The sequence below is a fragment of the Molossus molossus genome, unplaced genomic scaffold, assembly GCF_014108415.1.
Source record: "Molossus molossus isolate mMolMol1 unplaced genomic scaffold, mMolMol1.p scaffold_m16_p_1, whole genome shotgun sequence".
Lineage (NCBI taxonomy): Eukaryota > Metazoa > Chordata > Mammalia > Chiroptera > Molossidae > Molossus > Molossus molossus.
The window spans coordinates 144,158,411-144,176,724 of NW_023425344.1; the positions used below are offsets into that span (position 1 = coordinate 144,158,411).

Below are 18,314 nucleotides of genomic sequence, written 5' to 3' on the forward strand. Positions count from 1 at the left end.
TCCTGCAACTCTAAAATCATTAGGGCTGATAGTGTAACACAGATCCTTGTAGTTAACAAATACAACCATCATGGATGTTATTAGGATAACATGATAAAAACAATGATAACACCCCACCCCCCACCTTGCCAAAAAAAGCCCACAAAAACCCGTAACCACGACTACTTGTTGAATTAAGAGTCTAGGAAGATAACTAACGCCCTCTGCTCTCTCCCTCCTGCTCGCACCTTCCCAGTTGAATAGGATTACTCCCATGTTTTTCACAATCTACCCGGTGAGGTATAATAATTTCCCTCTGGTTGTACAGACAGAATTAAATGGTCACCTGGCTTGTAATAGACCTGTAACTTAAGAAACATGCCAACTTCTCAGGTTAAGGAAGGGACAAGAAAAGAAGGGAGTAATATATAAAGCCACACATCTAATCCAACCTAAAAAGGCAAGGGGTCCCAACCTAAGATTTCATTGGGAAAGTAAGCTCAGGAGGGAAGTCCTACACAACCATTTGATGTTCCACGACAAAGTATAGTACTCACAGGCTGAAGTGCGACACACAGATCAATCAGTCCAGCTCCCTCCTCTGAAGACGTGAAAACTGGGTTCAGAGGCCATGAGTCGCTTTCCAAGGGTTGTACAACTATTTTATAGAGGGATCAAGGCTAGAACTAGTACTATGCTTGCTTTTTGTTTTGTTCTATTTATTTCCCTTTCTAATCACATAGTAATGCAAGACCTGTGCTCGGACACATGCACAGGTCTCGTAATCCTATCCTGGCATCTCTAAAGCTCACAGTTGGACCTCAATGTGAGGCACAAGTCAGTTTTAATCAGCCTGCTCAATGGTCAGGGTCCCAGGTCCTGGGGACAGATTCTTGCGTTCTGAACCTATTCGAGGCCTCTGTCTCTCTAAGGTCAGAGGCTGGAAAATGCGCTGGGTGACTGGAATGTATCCCCAAGCACCTTATTTGTGATCAGCCTAGCCTTGAGCCCTGACCTAAGGTCAGGGCCAAAAATGCTGTGGGCTCAGTCTATTGCCTAATTCCCCAGAACTGAAGCAGCCCTCCAAATGAACCTGGGCTCTGCTTGCACCTGGGAGAGGAAACAAAGCAGAAACAGAGAAAAACCCTGGTACCAAGGGCAGAAAATCAGGGTAGTCGTGGCCAGAAAAGGGGCACCTGGCCCTTGTCCAAGAGAGTTCCTGTCTACTCTTCTGGTTCCCAGGAGACACTGACGCCACCTTTCTCAGACAGGGATATGAAAGAGGAGGCCCTGGGAAGAGGCAGAGCATGAGGAGCAAGGCTGCGAGGACAGGCACCTCTAAGCCGGGGAGTGGGAGGGGAAAGGGTTGTGGCGAACCGGTGGGGTGATGGAAGCGTTCTAGATGCTCTAGTGTTCGAAATGTGACGATGGTTGACAGCGTGAATGACTGAAACCCACTGTGTGGCATACACACTGCTCAGCATATTAATGATATCTCAATGGCGCTGTTGTATGGTTTTTTAAAAGAGCAATGCCAGGCCTAGTGGCCCCTGTGGAGCAGGGAAGAAGCTGGAGCCCTAGCAGTGGTGGTCCCTGCCTGACTGGTTGTTGTTAACTTAGCTCCCCAAGGACGAAGTGGACCTGCCATGAGGATAAACTAAAACAGCAGCTTTCTTGGGAAGGGGTGAACTGAAGAAAACCCAAGTTTGTCCCTATTATTTGGAAGTTAGCAGGCTGACAGCAGAAAAATTTTTTAAGTTCCCTTTCTATAAATGATGTTTTTAATGTACCAATTTGGGCTGTGAAGTAAAAGGAAGCCCTTTAAGGCTACAAATCTCGATGCTAAAAGAATTATATAGGAAACCATACCTGACCCATTCTGCCTGCCATACTGTCTTCAGGTTATAGCTGTTAAGTCTTCAAGGGAAAAGTGCACATATTTCCACCTAAAATGTATATTGTGAAGAAGTCATTTCTACTATGTTCAAACTAGAACATTCAAAATGCTAAGCCTACTAAAGGAAATGTGTGCACACTGTCCAAGGCGTGCCGGGAGAACCACGTTCTGCTCTGCTGGCGCCTGTGCACCCTGCACCGAGACGACAGAAGCTGTCCCTCCAGGCCCATGGCGGCTTGAGGGGACATCCAGGCTAGGTGGATGGCAAACCTTTAGAGTGAATGCTACTAACAGTGAGAAAAGTCAACAGTTCTAGATACACCCGTGGGAGTCAGATTTGGGACAGGAGTGCTCCTTCTTTCTGGGAAACGTCAGAGAAAGAAAACCTTTGTTTGAACAAAAAAAGTTAAGGCTTAAAATACTCATACTAATAAGCTAACCCCTACCTAAAAAAACTACCAAGTTAATTAAGTTCTTAGGCTTCTTTCTTTTGTTTTGTTTTTCTTTTAAACAAAAAAATTGGGTTTTACTGCAGACTTAGACAATTGTGGCAGTTCCTTGTGAGGGAGGAAAAAGAACCAGCAAAACTCATCTCTATTCTAAACAAACAAACAAAAAATCATAAAGATGATTATGATGGCTAAAAATATTTCTTCATGAATCAAGATCTCTTAACCAGCGGTCTCCCAGGTAGGCAGCCTTGGGTGTTTGTTTTGGAGGAGTGTGATTTGACGGTCACATTTTCTTCCTACAGACCCCCAGATGATCTCCCTGACACCTGAGCACGGCTCTATTGGCTGAATAATCTAAGTTGACGAGAGAACACTCTGCAGCTTAAAACAGAAGGGGCAGAATGAAGAAAACAAAAGTCAGCCTCTCTGCAGTTCCTCACACAGCTCTGCATGGTCTGCTTGCTCTGGCAACCCCATGAGCAAGACTCCAAGTGATGTGGCGTTTCCCACGGTTTCAGATAGGGTTTAATTATGGTTATTTCTAACTAGTCATTGTTGTAATTTTTCACCATGGCTAACTTAAACCTGCACTTCTGGCCGGAAAGAGACACAAACCAGCAAGGGATGAGATATACATACAGTTTTGATTATAGATATAAGAATAATGGCTTTGAAGGATTATAGTCGGGCTCCATGGCTGCTTAAACTTCAACCTGGCAACAGTACAGAGAGCCCCTGGCTGAGCTGGAGCCGCCCGAGTGCGTGGCATCCTATGTGCACCCAGAGCCCCACAAGCTTGGCTCACGTTGTCCTGAGTTCACGTGGCTGTCTTGCCACAGAAGAGTGAGTTCCTGAAAAGATTAAAACCGGGTTTTATGCCCTGGCCAGTTTGGCTCAGTGGTTAGAGTGTCGGCCTGCGGTCCTGAGAGACCCGGGTTCGGTTCCCGCTAAGGGCACGGGCCTCGGTTGCAGTTTGTCCCCGGCCCTGGTCAGTTGTGCGGGTGGCAGCCACTCGATGTGTTCCTTTCACATCGATGTTTCTCTCTCTCTCTCTGTTCCTCTCTCTCCCTCCCACTCTACCTGAACAAAAAAATGGAAAAATGTGAGGATAAAAAAAAAACAAACAAAAAACAAAAAAAACGGGTTTTATTCCATCTGTCAGTTCTTGTAGTAAACATTTACTAAATGTTTATTGAACTTTTATAAAAGCTATTTAAGATCTTTCTTAAAATGGCTGTTTTGACCATCAAGTGTTTGGTTCAATCTGGTGCGGAGACAGAACTGGAAGGAAGACGGGGTGACTGCTGACAGTCTGCTCCTCCTTTCCACACCTGTTCTGTCTTCTGTCCTTGAGCTCATCTAGCGACAAGAGTGTCGGATTTCTAGTGCATTTCTTGGACTGCAGTCCAACCTGACGGTGAAGAAGACAGCATCCACCACTGCTGGCTTTACCTTCTTATTCCATGACCAGCAGGTGTGGCCAAAGACATCAAAGGCTCTGGAGAAGGAAGGGATTATTCAGGAGCTGACAACTGCTGTCTGATTACAGCCTCATTATGTGACTTTCAGCATTTGTCAGCTGAGCAAGAAGAAGGGTTTCAAGACAATTCATTGAATATTAAATCTCCAAAAACTCAATAATGAATATGGGTCATTGTTTTTGCCCAAGTTAGAGGAAAAAGTGAACAGGAAGTATGCTTGGGGGTTTGGGGTGTTTTTAATCCACCCTAAAGAAGCACATATATTTCTTAATTTCTTACGAGCCTGGGCAGTGAGAGCTTCCCACTCTTCAACTAGCCAAAGCACGTTCTTTTCTAGAGGAAGCTCCAGATGCCTGCAGGGCAGAGCAGACCTCACTCAAAACCACACTCAGAACGCGAAGCTGAGGGCACTGGCAGTACTCCACTGTGTACGTACATAGCTCCCCTCGTCTACAATGGGCATTGGCTGTTTCTATTGTAAATAACGCTGCTGTGAACATAGAGAAGCAAAGAAAAAAACAAAAAAGAACACTAGCAGGAGGCAGCATCTGTCCCTGGCAGCGACACCCAGGGTGTTCATGAGACACACGGGTGGTTGAGATACTGGCCGTAAGAGGTTAAGAACGCAGGTAACCTCACATGAAAAGTTTCTTTTGTTACCTGAAAGAACTCTCATTATGAAGGTCTCCGAATCCTTCTTGAACCTTTTATTCTGAATCTGTATCACTTCTCCAGGTAGCAGGTTCTAGAACCACACCGCCACTTTGCAAAGACATGCTGCCTTGTATTATATGAAAGCTTCTTAAATTTCAAAGGAAAAAACACATTCAAAAGGTATCCTCTAAGTCAAGTATTTCAGGATTTGGCCAATTTGTTCTCCTTCTAACTATACCTTTCATTAGAAAAGGTTCAGAGAAAGAATTCCTTATAAGAAAACAAAATACATATGCAAACACAACTAGCTTCTTGAGTGATAAAGACTTCACACACTTCCCTACATGCATAGCCATGACAACCCTATTTAAGTAGCTATTTTAATTTGCATTTGCTCAGGAGAAAAGTCCCTAACAAGCAAAGATCTGTTATATCGCAGGCAACATTTCAACATAAAGCTTTTAGTGTTTAAAAACTTTAGGATGTTCTCATATAACATAAGGACTTAGTCTTATTTATTTATTTGTTTATTTGTTTGTTTGTTTATATTTTTAATCCTCACCCGAGGATATTTTTCCATCTATCTTTAGATAGAGAGGGAGGAAGAGAGAGGGAGAGAGAGAAACATCGAAGTGAGAGGGACACATTGACTGGCTGCCTCCTGCACGACCCAACCAGGGCCAGGGCGAACTACAACCAAGGTACGTGCCCTTAGCTGGAATCGAACCCATTGGTCCACGGGCTAACACTCTACCACCGAACCAAACCGGCCAGGGCTTTTTTTTTTCTCTTCTTTTGAAAATAACTTTTGCTTAAAAGCAATACTTGTAGTTGAAACTAGTTTATTTTTTACTTAAAGAGCCCTCCAAGAGGTGCACTTAATACCATGCAATTTAGAGGCCTAAAAACACTGTTACTAATCTTTTATGGGGTCAAGAATTAAAGGACAGCAAGTGGAGAAACTATTATGGTTGATTCTAATTCTAAAGAGAAAGGTTATAAAAGGACCCAGTGATTTAAAATAAGAACATACAGCTCTTCTCCAAATTTAGACTCCAAAAAGTAGAATATGAGGGTAAGAAAAAATTTTTAAAGTTCACAAATTTTGTACCCGTGCAGACAGTTCACTGATTCAGGGCATCTAGATGCTAAGAGAGGGCTTTGTAAAAGTCAAATGTTCCACAGCTGTTTGGAAAACTTGAGTTGCCATTTAAAATTAAATGTCAAATTTTCTCAGTGACCCTGTTCATAAAAGTAGAATCTGTAATGCTGTTTCCACTTTGTCCTATACAATGATGAACACACAGATGAATCAAACACATCACAGTATTACTTTAAGATTTTACTGGATAGAAAAGAATTGTAAAAGATAGGCATTCTTTAATTTAAATTCAACGGGATGCCCAAGGTAAGATTGGCAGAATTAAGAAACTTGTGAGATATTGGGGAGGTGGCTGTTTTCCTTTTACCATCGCATCTTTAGTGGTCAGACAGAGATGTAACTGGGAAAATGGATGCTCACAAGGTGGTGGTGGCAGGATGAAGTGATCCTGCTCTCCCTGAAGCTGCAGGGCACTCGAACAAGAGAAGCTGGTATTATAAGCACTGGTTAGATGCTCCACATTTAATCTTTACAATATATATAACCCTTGAGAAACAATTATTATCCCATTCCCCCCCTTTTTAACTAACTTCCCCCAGGTTACAAAGGGAGGCAGATCTGCATTTGAACCCAGGCATCCCTTTAATACCCTGTGTTTAATACTATTCTGAGCTGATTTTCAGGACACTAATTGGTTAGTAAAGATAAAAGCAACTTTAAAAATGCATAAGGATAATTTTTGGATTAAAATTATAAATATCTTGGGAAATGTCCTCTGATCCCTACTAAACTCCACTGTAAAAACTACGCAGGCCGACACTGAAGTCTCAAAAATCCTTTCACCACAGACGGCGAAGAGCAAAGGCTCCCTCCACCCACCCTGACCTCCTGGTATTTATCAGTTTATTCCATCTATAAACCTAATGATATTTCTAATATCTTATATTACCAAAATATACATCCATGATAAAATGTTTTATAATAAGCCATTTTTTTTTTTTTTTTTAAATCCTCACCCGAGGACATTTTTCCATTTTGCACAGATAGAGTGGGAGGGAGAGAACGGAAGAGAGAGAGAGAGGGAAACATCGACGTGAAAGGGACACATCGAGTGGCTGCCACCCGCACGACCAACCAGGGCCGGGGACAAACTGCAACCGAGATACATGCCCTTAGCGCGAACCGAACCCGGGTCTCTCCGGACCGCAGGCGGACGTTCTAACCGCTGAGCAAAACCGGCCAGGGCTATAATAAGCCATTTTTATTTCTCTTTGTGACTTTGGAGCTGAAATGTCGACTTTCTTTCAAACAAGAGCCTCTTTCTCTGAAGATGTATTCCAATGTATGACATCTTGACAAAGAGTAAACATGATGCATATTTTCCAAATTTTTGCCAGATGACACACCTTAAGATCCCATTTGCCTGCACACAAGAGTTGTGTTTTACATGGCAGTATCCTGCAAACTCCCTGGACTCATTTCCAGACTTGCTTCTTCCAGTTAAGATATATTGCAGGCACTCGGGCAGCTTTGATCCCTCTAAGAGACCTTATTTCATTTTCTGCTAAACCTTCTTAGTAGTCAGTGTGACGCACCGCCCAGATCACCCCTTGGAAATGAAGGAACTGTTCTCCTATCTGATGGCAATGCTGCTGGAAGGTGGTCCTCAGCTGTCAGGCTTCTTTGGAAACTCTCTTGAATGGAAAGAAACTGTCTCTTCAAGCTCATGCCTCCTTCCAGAGGGGTCCTGTATCTAATAACTAATCACTGAATGAATATAAAGACTCTACTCTTGATCCAGTGGGGACAACTGAGGGACTATTCTATCCTAGCCTCAGAGCTTTCTAAGCAACAGCTAAGTCCTTCATTGGGTCTACATCACAGCTTAACTTCTCACTCTACCCAGTCCTGCTTCCTCTTCCTTCCAGATGTTGATTCCAGAAACAGTCCTAATAAGCCTCCTGCACTCTTACCTCCTAACCTCCATCTCAGAATCTGCAGCTGGGAAGCCAATTTGTAATAACCTGTCCTGTCATAATGGATCACAGTCACCAGAATATAGGTTCCACTGTTGTGTCCTTAACAGCTAGAACAGTGCTGCAACATTTGAGCAGCTGTATAACTCACACACACACAAAACACAGTAGGTCATACAGGACAGTCAGTTAATGCCACACCTCAATGGATATGCATGTACAGATCAATCATATCCTATTTGGAGCATGTGAGTTTGAGCTACCACATAGGATTTAGTAAAAGTAGGCATTAATTGGTTAATATGAAGGATGGACCCTATAAGATTAGAATGGAGATACAAAAGTAGCAACTTTCCTTCCCCAAGTCCAAAGCACTGGGCATACTTGGGACACATTATCTCCTAGGAGAAGACAGAGAGTCGGTATTGTTTCAGTTCTCTATCAAGAGGCCAGGATACATGAAAATGAACATGAAATGCAAAAACATAATTCAAATACCTTGACCCCTAATGCACTACACCCATTCCTTAGATAAAGTGATCATCTGATGATCATTCTCAGTTGTTTTCCATTACCACACATGCAAGACAGCCTTTTAGACTAATGTACCCAAGTTAGCCACATCAAGCTTAGATACAGCCTTCTATGTCAGAGCAGGACTGCTTCCTAACTATTCTTTAAAGACTATACCCCACTGGTCACTGGAGTATTAATTTGTATGTCTTTCCTACATACTCGTTTAAAATCTCCTTTAATATATTCTTTTTTTTTATCCTCACCTGAGGACATTTTTGCATTTATCTTCAGATAGAGCCGGAGGGAGAGAGGGAGGAACAGAGAGAGAGAAACACTGATGCAAGAGAGACACATCAACTGGTTGCCACCCACAAGACCCCAACTGGGGCCAGGGACGAACCACAACAGAGGTACGTGCTCTTAGTGGGAACTGGACCCGGGACTCTCTGGTCTGTGGGCCAATGCTCTAACCGCTGAGCCAAATTGGCCAGGGATTAATATATTCTTTATATATATTTTTAATTTAAAAAATTCTCCATTCTTAAGGATTTGTAAGTTCTCAGATTTTCAGACTGTAATTTGTAATATATTCTTTCAGTGAATCTATCAAATCAATTTACAATTGATTTTGTGGACCTCAATTTAACAGACTTCAGATTTAATGGATAAAATTTCTGGTCCATATGTCATATGTGAAAATTAACACCCTGTTAATTTTAAAATGCTTTTAACCAAGATGTTCTTAAAATTAAATCAGCAGGTTACTTTTTTGTTATGAGTTCACTGTTATTTATTTATTTATTTATTTAATTGATTTTAGAGAGAGGAAGGGAGAGGGAGAGATGGAAACATCAATGAGAGAGAACATCAAAAGGCTGCCTCCTGTATGCCCCACACTGGGGATCGGGCCCCCAACCTGGGCATGTGCCCTGACCAGGAATTGAACTGGCGACCTCTTAGTGCATGGGTGATGCTCAACCACTGAACCACAGTGGCTGGGCTCACTGTTATTTTTAACAAATTTTAGCAAATAGGCCATATGTTGGAAAAAGACATAGTAATTTTGCTGACATAAATAAATAGTACAGCCCTGGCCGGTTTGGCTCAGCGGTTAGAGCGTCAGCCTGCGGTCCTGAGAGACCCGGGTTCGGTTCCCACTAAGGGCACGTACCTCGGTTGCAGTTTGTCCCCGGCCCTGGTCAGTTGTGCGGGTGGCAGCCACTCGATGTGTTCCTTTCACATCGATGTTTCTCTCTTTCTCTCTGTTCCTCTCTCTCCCTCCCACGCTACCTGAACAAAAAATGGAAAAATGTCCTCGGGTGAGGATAAAAAATAAATAAATAAATAAATAAATAAATAGTACATATCCACAACTATAGTCTACATATTTAAATCCAAGAGTCACCACTCGTAAACAATGTTCAGTGAATGATTAACATGTGATCACACCGCATCACTGGCAGGAATTCGTTCTGTTGTTGCATGGCGTGACTTTCTGCAGCAGTTTTAACGTGTGAAGGCTAATGTTCTGACACGTACCAGGCCACGCCCCAGCTCTGTACATTTGTTTACTCTTGGTGACTGGTGAATTCACTCATTTACTAGAGCTACTTAGTGTAAATTTAAAATTATAGTAATACAGAAAACTTCTCCGTGAAATTAAACTTATCATATATACTTAAATTTTTTCTCAATCCTCACCAGAGGATATTTTTCTATTCATCTTCAGATAGAGTGGCAGGGAGGGAGAGAGGGAAAGAGAGAGAGAGAGATATGGATGTGAGAGAGACACATCGACTGGTTGCCTCCTGCACGACCCGGACCAGGGCTGGGGACGAACTGCAACCAAGGTATGTGCCCTTGACTGAAATCAAACCCACAACTCATTGGTCCATGGGCCAATGCTCTAATCGCTGAGCCAAACCTGCCAAGGCTCATGTGTACTTAGTTTTAATTACACAAACATGCCTACAAAAGTAAAAACAGGTGAACTGACTAATTTGTCAATTTTTTAACATATGCATTCAGAAAATCTGCTTTATTATATAACAAACTTTCATCTTTAATAGACACCCCTTGCCTGATTAAGTCTGTTATATCAAGGTTTTACTATATTACATACTACCATGATGATTTAAAAAATGAAAACATGCAAATAGGAATCCATTAAATTCTATCTTGCTATTAACTGCCCTCTATATTATATATATCTTTTTTTTTTTTATCCTCACCCAAGGACAGTCCTCCATTCATCTTCAGACTGAGTGGGAGGGGGAGAGAGAGTGAGAGTGAGAGAGAGAGAGAGAAACATAGATATGAGAGAGACACATTGACTGGTTGCCTCCTGCAGGACCCCAGCCAGGGCCAGGAACCAAACTGCAACCGAGGCACATGCCCTTGACTGGAATTGAACCCATGCCTCTTTGGTCCTCAGGCCGATGCTCTAACCGCTGAGCCAAAACGGCCAGGCGTTCTTTTTTTTTTATCCTCACCCTAGGACATTTTTTGCATTTATCTTCAGATAGAGCAGGAGGGAGAGAGGGAGGAAGAGAGAGAGAGAAACATCAATGTGAGAGAGACACATGGAGTGGTCACCACCCACACGACCCCAACTGGGACCGGGGACAAACTGCAACCAAGATACATACCCTTAGTGGGAACCAAACCCGGGCCTCTCTGGTCCGCGGGCTGACGCTCTAACTGCTGAGCCAAACCGGCCAGGGCTGTATATATCATTCTTATATTCAGCATAATTGGCGTTAATTTTAGGGCTCAGAGTATCTGAAGGAAAATTGTGCTCCCACTAGAAGATGGACTGAGATAAACAATAGACCATTATTAGTAAAGTCCAAGGTTAATTCTTTCCTGTCCTTCCCTATATGAATATAAAAGTCTCAATCCTGAAAGATGAATACCCTGAGAGGTGTACAAAAAGGTCATCTCTTAACTTTACAAAAAAGGCTCTTTTTATGAAAGTTCCCCAAGTTTGTTGATGATATGTAAGGATCTGAATTCTGAGATAAAGGGATACAAAAGCATTTATATTTGTGAAGGAGTTAACAATCTGTTTTAAAGTGGATTTGTTTTTACCCTGTGAGGAGCTTCTATTCCTTCAGGTCTTTTGAATTGAAAGGCACCAGGCCCTGCCTACGTTTGTGGCCGCGTTCAGTCAGGGAGCTCCCTGGGTCTGAGCAGCCACATCATCAGCTGAGTGATGTGGATGACGCTCTGTATTTGTGCAAAATTTAAGATGATTAAAAATTAAATGCCATTTCACAAAGCAAGTATTCCAAAACAGCAAGCAAATTACCCCAAAAGAATGTGGTAAGATCTTCCTTAAAGGGGAAAAGCCAGCCAACTGAAGCACATCAAAGCATTAAACGAAACCATCACTCACCGAAGTGAGACTTCTGGAGCGAGAACTGCTACTTCGACTCTCCAGACTGCCCCCTCTGCTCAGGTCACTGAGCCTGCAGCTGGGCGACAACTCAGGGTCCATCTCCAAAGAGTCTGATTTCTGGTGGTTTATAGGCATCCCCACAGAAACGTTGGCCAATGGCTTGATCACAGGAAGAGGGGAAAGGGCCCGTGTTCCATTCTGAAGTCGTGGATTACTTCTAGAGAAACCAAGCACAAGAGACAAGAGTTAGTGAGCCTAGACAGCAAATGCCTTATCCCCCAAATGAAAGGCTCAGCTTGAGTAAGAGTCATCCAGACTCAGGGCCATGACCATTTTGACAAAGAGAATTAGAAACCCTTAAGTCAACTAGTTTGGTGATGTTCAATTTCTCTTTTATATCCTTTTCCACTATCAATATGTAAGAATTGTTTTTAAGGAAACACAGGTGTACTAAAAATTACTTTGGTGCAGATGATTTGATAGAAGAATATTCTGGCACTTTCATTTGCACTTGGGGTCTGTACTTTTATGCTCTTTCATGCTCAGACTCAGGTTCTCCCTGTGTGGTTTATTAATTCTAGTCTTTTCTGCTTCAGACACCACAAAAGTATGTCTCCTTTTCCAGCTTCATGACAGTTCAGAGTTTAGCTGAAGTAACAAGAGCTAATTACTAATTCAAGTTTGGTTGACACCCCCAAGAGTCTAGATTGTTTGGAAGCCATGATGCTATTGCAATTTCTACATAGAATATTAAGGTCCCATAATTTAATACTATCTCACAAAGTTCTTTTTTTTTTTTCGGAAAAAAGGACATTGAAACTGTCTCCTATAAGCCCCTCAATTTCATACAGTCCATTGACTTTTTTAAAAAATTGAATTTATTGGGGTGATATTGGTTAATAAAATTATACAAGTTTCAGGCATACAGTTCTATAGTACATCATCTGTACATTGTATTGTGTGTTCACCACCCCAAGTCACGTCTTCATCCATCACCATTTATCCCCCTTTACTCTATTCTACCTCCCCAACCCCCTTTCCCTCTGGTAATCACAATACTGTTGTCTGTGTTCATGAGTCTTTCTTCTATTTTTTAAAAAATAAGGTACAAGCACACTAAAGTTTGCTTTCTTAAAATTGATTTTAGAGAGAGGAAGGGAGAGAGAGAAAGAAAATCATCACCGCAACCAGGGATCAAATCCCAACCTGGGTATGTGCCCTGACCAGGAAGAATCAAACCCATCACTTTTGGGTGTATAGGACGACACTCCAATCAACTGAGCCACATGCGCCTGGGGAAGTCTTTCGTTCTTTTTTTTCTTTGCTTATTCCCTTCACCCTGCTCATCCAGCCTCCCCTATCCTGACAACTATCTGTTGGTGTGTTTCCATGAGTCTGTCTCTACTTTGTTAATATTGTTCATTACATTCCACATATAAGTGAAATCATATAGTACTTGTCTTTCTCTGAGTGGCTTATTTCACTTAGCATAATACTCTCCAGGTCCATCCATGCAGTTGCAAAAGGTAAGATTTCCTTCTTTTTATGGCCAAGTAGTATTCCATTGTGTAAATGAAGCACAGCTTTTTTATCCACTCATCTACCGATGGACACTTGGGCTGCTTCCAGATCTTGGCTACTGTAAATAATGCTGCAATGAACATAGGGGTGCATATGTTCTTTCAAATTAGTGTCTCAGGTTTCTTTGGAATATTCCCAGAAGTGGAATCACTGATCATAAGGCAGTTCAATTATTAATTTTTTGAGGTAACTCCATACTGCCTTCCACAGTGGTTGCACCAATCTGTATTCCCACCAACAGTGCATGAGGAGTCACTTTTCTGCACATCCTTGCCAGCACTTGTTGTTTGCTGATTTCTCGATGACAGTCATTCTGACAGATGTGAGGTGATATCTCATTGTAGTTTTAAGTTGCATCTCTCTGATGATTAGTAATGATGAACATCCTTTCAAATGTCTATTGGCCATCTGTATGTCCTCTTTGGAGATGTGTCTATTCAGGTCCTTTGCCCATTTCTTAATTGGATTATTTGGCTTTTTTGATGTTGAGTTTTATAAGGTCCCTATAAATTTTGGATGTTAAACCCTTATCAAATGTATTGGTGAATTTGTTCTCCCTTTCAGTGGGTTCTTTTAATTTTGTTGATGCTTTCCTTTTCTGTGCAAAAACTTGCTAGTTTGATGTAGTCTGATTTGTTTATTTTTTCTTTTTCAAGTGATTTTTTTTTTTTTTTTTTATCCTCACCGGAGGACACTTTTCCATTTTTTATTCAGATAGAGTGGGAGGGAGAGAGAGGAACGGAGAGAGAGAGAGAAACATCGATGTGAAAGGAACACATCGAGTGGCTGCCACCCGCACGACCAACCAGGGCCGGGGACAAACTGCAACCAAGGTACGTGCCCCTAGCGGGAACCGAACCCGGGTCTCTCAGGACTGCAGGCTGACGCTCTAACCGCTGAGCCAAACCGGCCAGGGCTGTTTATTTTTTCTTTTGTTTCCCTTGCCCAAGGCCATATATCAGAAAAAATACTGCTATGAGAAATGTCTGAGATTTTACTGCCTATGTTTCCTCCTAGGATTTTTATGGTTTCAAGTCTAACATTTAAGTCTCTAATCCACTTTGAGTTTATTCTTGTGTTTTATTCTAATCCACTTTGAGTTTAAGAAGATGGTCTATTTTCATTTTTTTGCACGTATCTGTCCAATTTTCCCAACACTATTTATCAAATAGTTCTCTGACTCTTTTAGTAGGTGTTCTCTTCAGCCTCTGAACAACAAACAACTGAGTTCAACAAAATCTTCTAGGTCAAAGAAGACTAATAGGGAATAAGCCACCTATTGATTACATATAACTTAATATTATAGCAAGTGAAGTGATAGATGGTCATGTCCTTCCTAAACTGAAAATACTGCCAGGTTGCCTGATAAGCCTCTTTAAGGATATGTGAGGGCATATGAGCTAAAATGACGATATGTACAATTTGGTGTGTGTGCGCGTATGGATGCACGCTCATATGTGTACTATTTTTAATAAAAGTGTGACTAATTGTGGAGAAAGCCCAATCAGTACTAACACCTTTAGGTGGACCTCGTCATTTAATACTGTGCAATCTTCTCACAGAAGTCCTGAAGACATCAGAACAGATTAAAGAAGAAACTATTCCCTATCCCATTTCTCTTCATTTTTCAGGTGTATCCGCACAAGTCATGGCAATTTAAGAGCAAGACTAAGGAACAGAAGATTCTGAACATATATACTTTCTGTAAATTGCCATTATTCCAAATGGTAAAAAAAGACTTTAGAAAAATGTTAAAAGTTTAAAATGTGTTTAATAATAAGAAAGCCTAAACAATACAGAGACTTTATATAAACCATCTACACAGCCAATAATATGCAACTCAGAAGTTAAGATATCCTTGGTGAAACTCTCTACAGTAGTCAGTCTAGTAAGTTAAATACCTAATATGAATTTAGTGCACACATGCACACAGGACATATAAGTGTGCTGATGACAATGACTGGTGACAAAGCGAGGCAAAAGCAGATGTGGATGTCACAGCTACATCCCTGGGTAAAGTGAGTAGCTGGGGCCCAAGAAAGGTGGGATAGGAAATGTAGAGAGGAAAGGCCAAAGCTGGGATTTTTTTTTTTTCTTTTTCATCTTTTAAAAAGATTTTATTAAAGGTCTTTATAGAGTAATATCCAGACTCCAGATCCAGCTGCCAAGGAGACCCTGTTACGCTGTGGGTACTGGCTGGGGCCTGGCAGGCAGCTCTGGCTTCCCACCCTTCTGTTCTGAGATGGGGGTGGTGGGCAGTAACTCATTTTTGGGTTCCCCAATGCTCACATGGTCAGGCAGGGGCTTCTTAGGGCCTATCTTACCACTTGGGTCCCCAGGAAGCATGATCTTCACTTTGATGCCAAGCACACCTTGCCTGAGCAGCACACGGCGCACAGCAGTGTCAACATAGTAGTTAACAGGGTCCCCACTGCCGATCATCAGACCATCAACAAACCTCATGGATTTAGCCTTCTGTCTTCGGAGTTTCCCAGACACCACGACCTCGCAGCCTTTGGCCCCACTCTCCATGATGAACCACAGCACACCACAGCAGGCTCTCTGCACCGCAAGGCCTCCGAGGAGTTTGTAACGCAGAGACTCTGCCTGGGCAATAGCACACAGACCTCTTGTGGCCGCCTTTTCGGCATAAAGCTCTACACTGCCCTCAGGGAAGCCAAACCTCTTCTGAACCACAGCAGTCAATTCCCAGATATGTCGGCCCTTTTCACCAAGATCATTCTGTGTCTTGGTGGCTAAAATAATTATTTCTGCCCTGGTTGGTGTAACTTGGACCTCAACTCTAGAGTAGCCATCTTCTGCCAGCTCCCGAGTGAGAAATTCGTTCAGTTCAGCTTTGAAGATGCCATCAGCAACAAACTTCCTCTTCTTGGAAATTTGCACCGCCCTGGATTTCTACTGGTCTATAGATTCCTGCCCACTAACTCAGCTCTAATTCATTCCTGAACTAAGTAAATCACTGTTCCAAGGAAAGTAGGGGGTCAAGGGGCAATAGGTCTTCCCCCCACACAACAGTGAGATGAAAGATACAATGAAGGAAGCAGTGGAACCGTCTAATGGGTGGGAAAGGATCTGGAGTTTGGCTACAGGTCTGTGCACTCAGCACCACACGCTAAGGCCCTCCCAGTGTGGTTGAAGGGTGGTCATTTACCACACCACTCAAGAGCACACCGTTTTCCTGTGTTATTATCATTTTAAAAGCTATTCTGACACTATAAAACTATAATGTTAGACTTTTACAAATTATTCTTTTGAAAGAATATGAGAAAGCTTACCAGAATTCTACAAAAGGCAGAGGTTATGGGGAAGAAGGTGAAAACCTTGGTTCAATATCCTTCATAGGCTCAAGATGACGTCTTCTTTGATCTCTTAAGGAATGCAGAACCAGGGGCTCCCATGTCCAAGTTCCCAGGAACTAAAAATACAGCATTCCATGGGAGGCCCACTGTAAAGAGAGCAGAGCTTTCTGAAGAAGGAGGGCAAGGAAGCGGCCCTCTTCTCTGCTCTGCCCTGGAAAGGGAATGTGATGAGAAAAAGGAGCAGGGGACAAAGAGCAGACGGGTCTGACAGCAGTGATTCACAGATGTGAGTCTATGAAGGTCAGTACCACTTTAAATATTTAGTCTCCTTGTACAGTCAAGGGATAACTTTTTGGGTTTGCACACAGTGCACATTGTGAAAAGTGAGGCCGGACTAACATAGCCCCATAGATGAAGAAATGGACATCTACCAGGAGAGCAGAACAAGCATCACAAAGAAGTCATGACAAGCCCAACATATCAGGAGCAGAAATGTGAGTCACACGTGTTTTTCTAGTTATTCTCTTGTACTTATTGTGTTTATTTCTCATTACTTACCAGTAACATTTTTTTTTTTTTTTGAAAGTCTGGTTTATCCATTGAACAAAGAGAACAAGGTCACAAGAGAGCTACAGTCTTAGTAAATCTCCATCTGCCCAGCATGGCTGGTCAGGAGGCAGCAGCTGTCCAACCTGAAGGTGCTAGGGGATCAGGTGGGGCTGAGGTTAGTCAGACTAGTTCACCCTCTGAAGTGAGTACACTGGAGCCAAGAGAGGAAGGCAGTGCCTCTTCTTCCTCTTCCCCTGGACATTCCAGAAAGACCTGAAGGACCTGGACAGTATGTGTAAAGCCCTCCTACCACCATCACCTCACTCCATCTAAGTTCCAAATAGCCGCAATCAGCTCTACAGAGCAGCCCAAGCAACTAAGTCTTTCCATCATTCACCTGAAAATTCTGGTTTTGCCAAACCCCAAGGCTAAATTATGCCAGTCAGACCTGTCCACAGGCACTGTGGCTGTCAGCTTCGTCACACACAAAGGCATCTCTGACTCCTCCTCCTTCCTGCCATTCACAATCAACCAGCTACCAAGCCCTGAGGCTTCTTCCTGTGAATGTCAGTTGTACCCACTTCTTTTCTAGTCCCACCAGCTCAGCACTATTTTACCACATGCTTAAGTTGCTGCCATAGCCATCGGGCTGTTCTTGCGTTTTCCCTCTTCTTTGTACTTGTCCTTTATTCTTCTGCTGGATTAATCTTGAAGTACCACTTTGATGTCACCACTCTGCTAAAAGCAATCAACTTTCACCCAACTCCTCATCGGCTTCAGAATCAAAGTGTCATGCTATCTATCAGTACTTGCTTCAATTTAAGCTATAGCTTCCTTTCTAGACTAAGCATATTCTGTTGATGTTTATTGTTTTCCTGCTTCACACTGAGTAGATTCTAGGTAAGTAATTCTACCACATGGCATCAACTATAATGGAAGACAAATGTGTTGACTACTCGATGCCACCACAGGGACTATGGAAGCACAGAGGAAGGCATGTAATACTTCCTGAGAGGTTTCAGAGACTTCATAGAAAGGTGACAACCAGGCTAAACCCAATGAGATGTTCCAGATTTAAGGAGACTGCTAATTAAACAAACTGTGACAGGCACTCTAAACAGATAAAAAGAATAAGCAAAGGTAGGGCTCCCTAGTACTGGTTCCTAGGAACTGAAAATATAGAATTCTATGGGAGGTGCACTGTGGAGAGAACATTTTTATAGTTTCACTTTTCATATTTAAACGTCTGATCCAACTTGAATTTATGTTAGTGTAGAGACCTCCCTCCTCATCCCTATACCAAGAAGGCTACCTAAGTACTCAAATGCCAAGTATTGAAAAATTTATCTTTTTCACTGTCTTGAAATACTAATAAATGTTATCTTATACTAAATATTTATGTCTTAA

At 42.3% G+C, this 18,314-nt stretch overlaps 1 protein-coding gene across 4 annotated transcripts in view; it reads right to left on the reverse strand.

The window, feature by feature from the left end:
• The window catches only part of PROSER2 (proline and serine rich 2), a 47,401-nt gene that overhangs the window by 12,019 nt on the left and 17,068 nt on the right, over positions 1-18,314 (reverse strand). For 2 of the 4 annotated variants that reach the window (XM_036244813.1, XM_036244827.1), the window contains exon 2: positions 11,455-11,674. In XM_036244813.1, coding sequence (XP_036100706.1) covers positions 11,455-11,592 — 138 coding nt within the window. In that variant the 5' untranslated portion in view covers positions 11,593-11,674. Of the gene's footprint in view, positions 1-11,454; positions 11,675-15,496; positions 15,744-16,334; positions 16,511-18,314 lie in introns of those variants that run through there. The other 2 variants (XM_036244817.1, XM_036244833.1) reach the window with 2 other exon arrangements.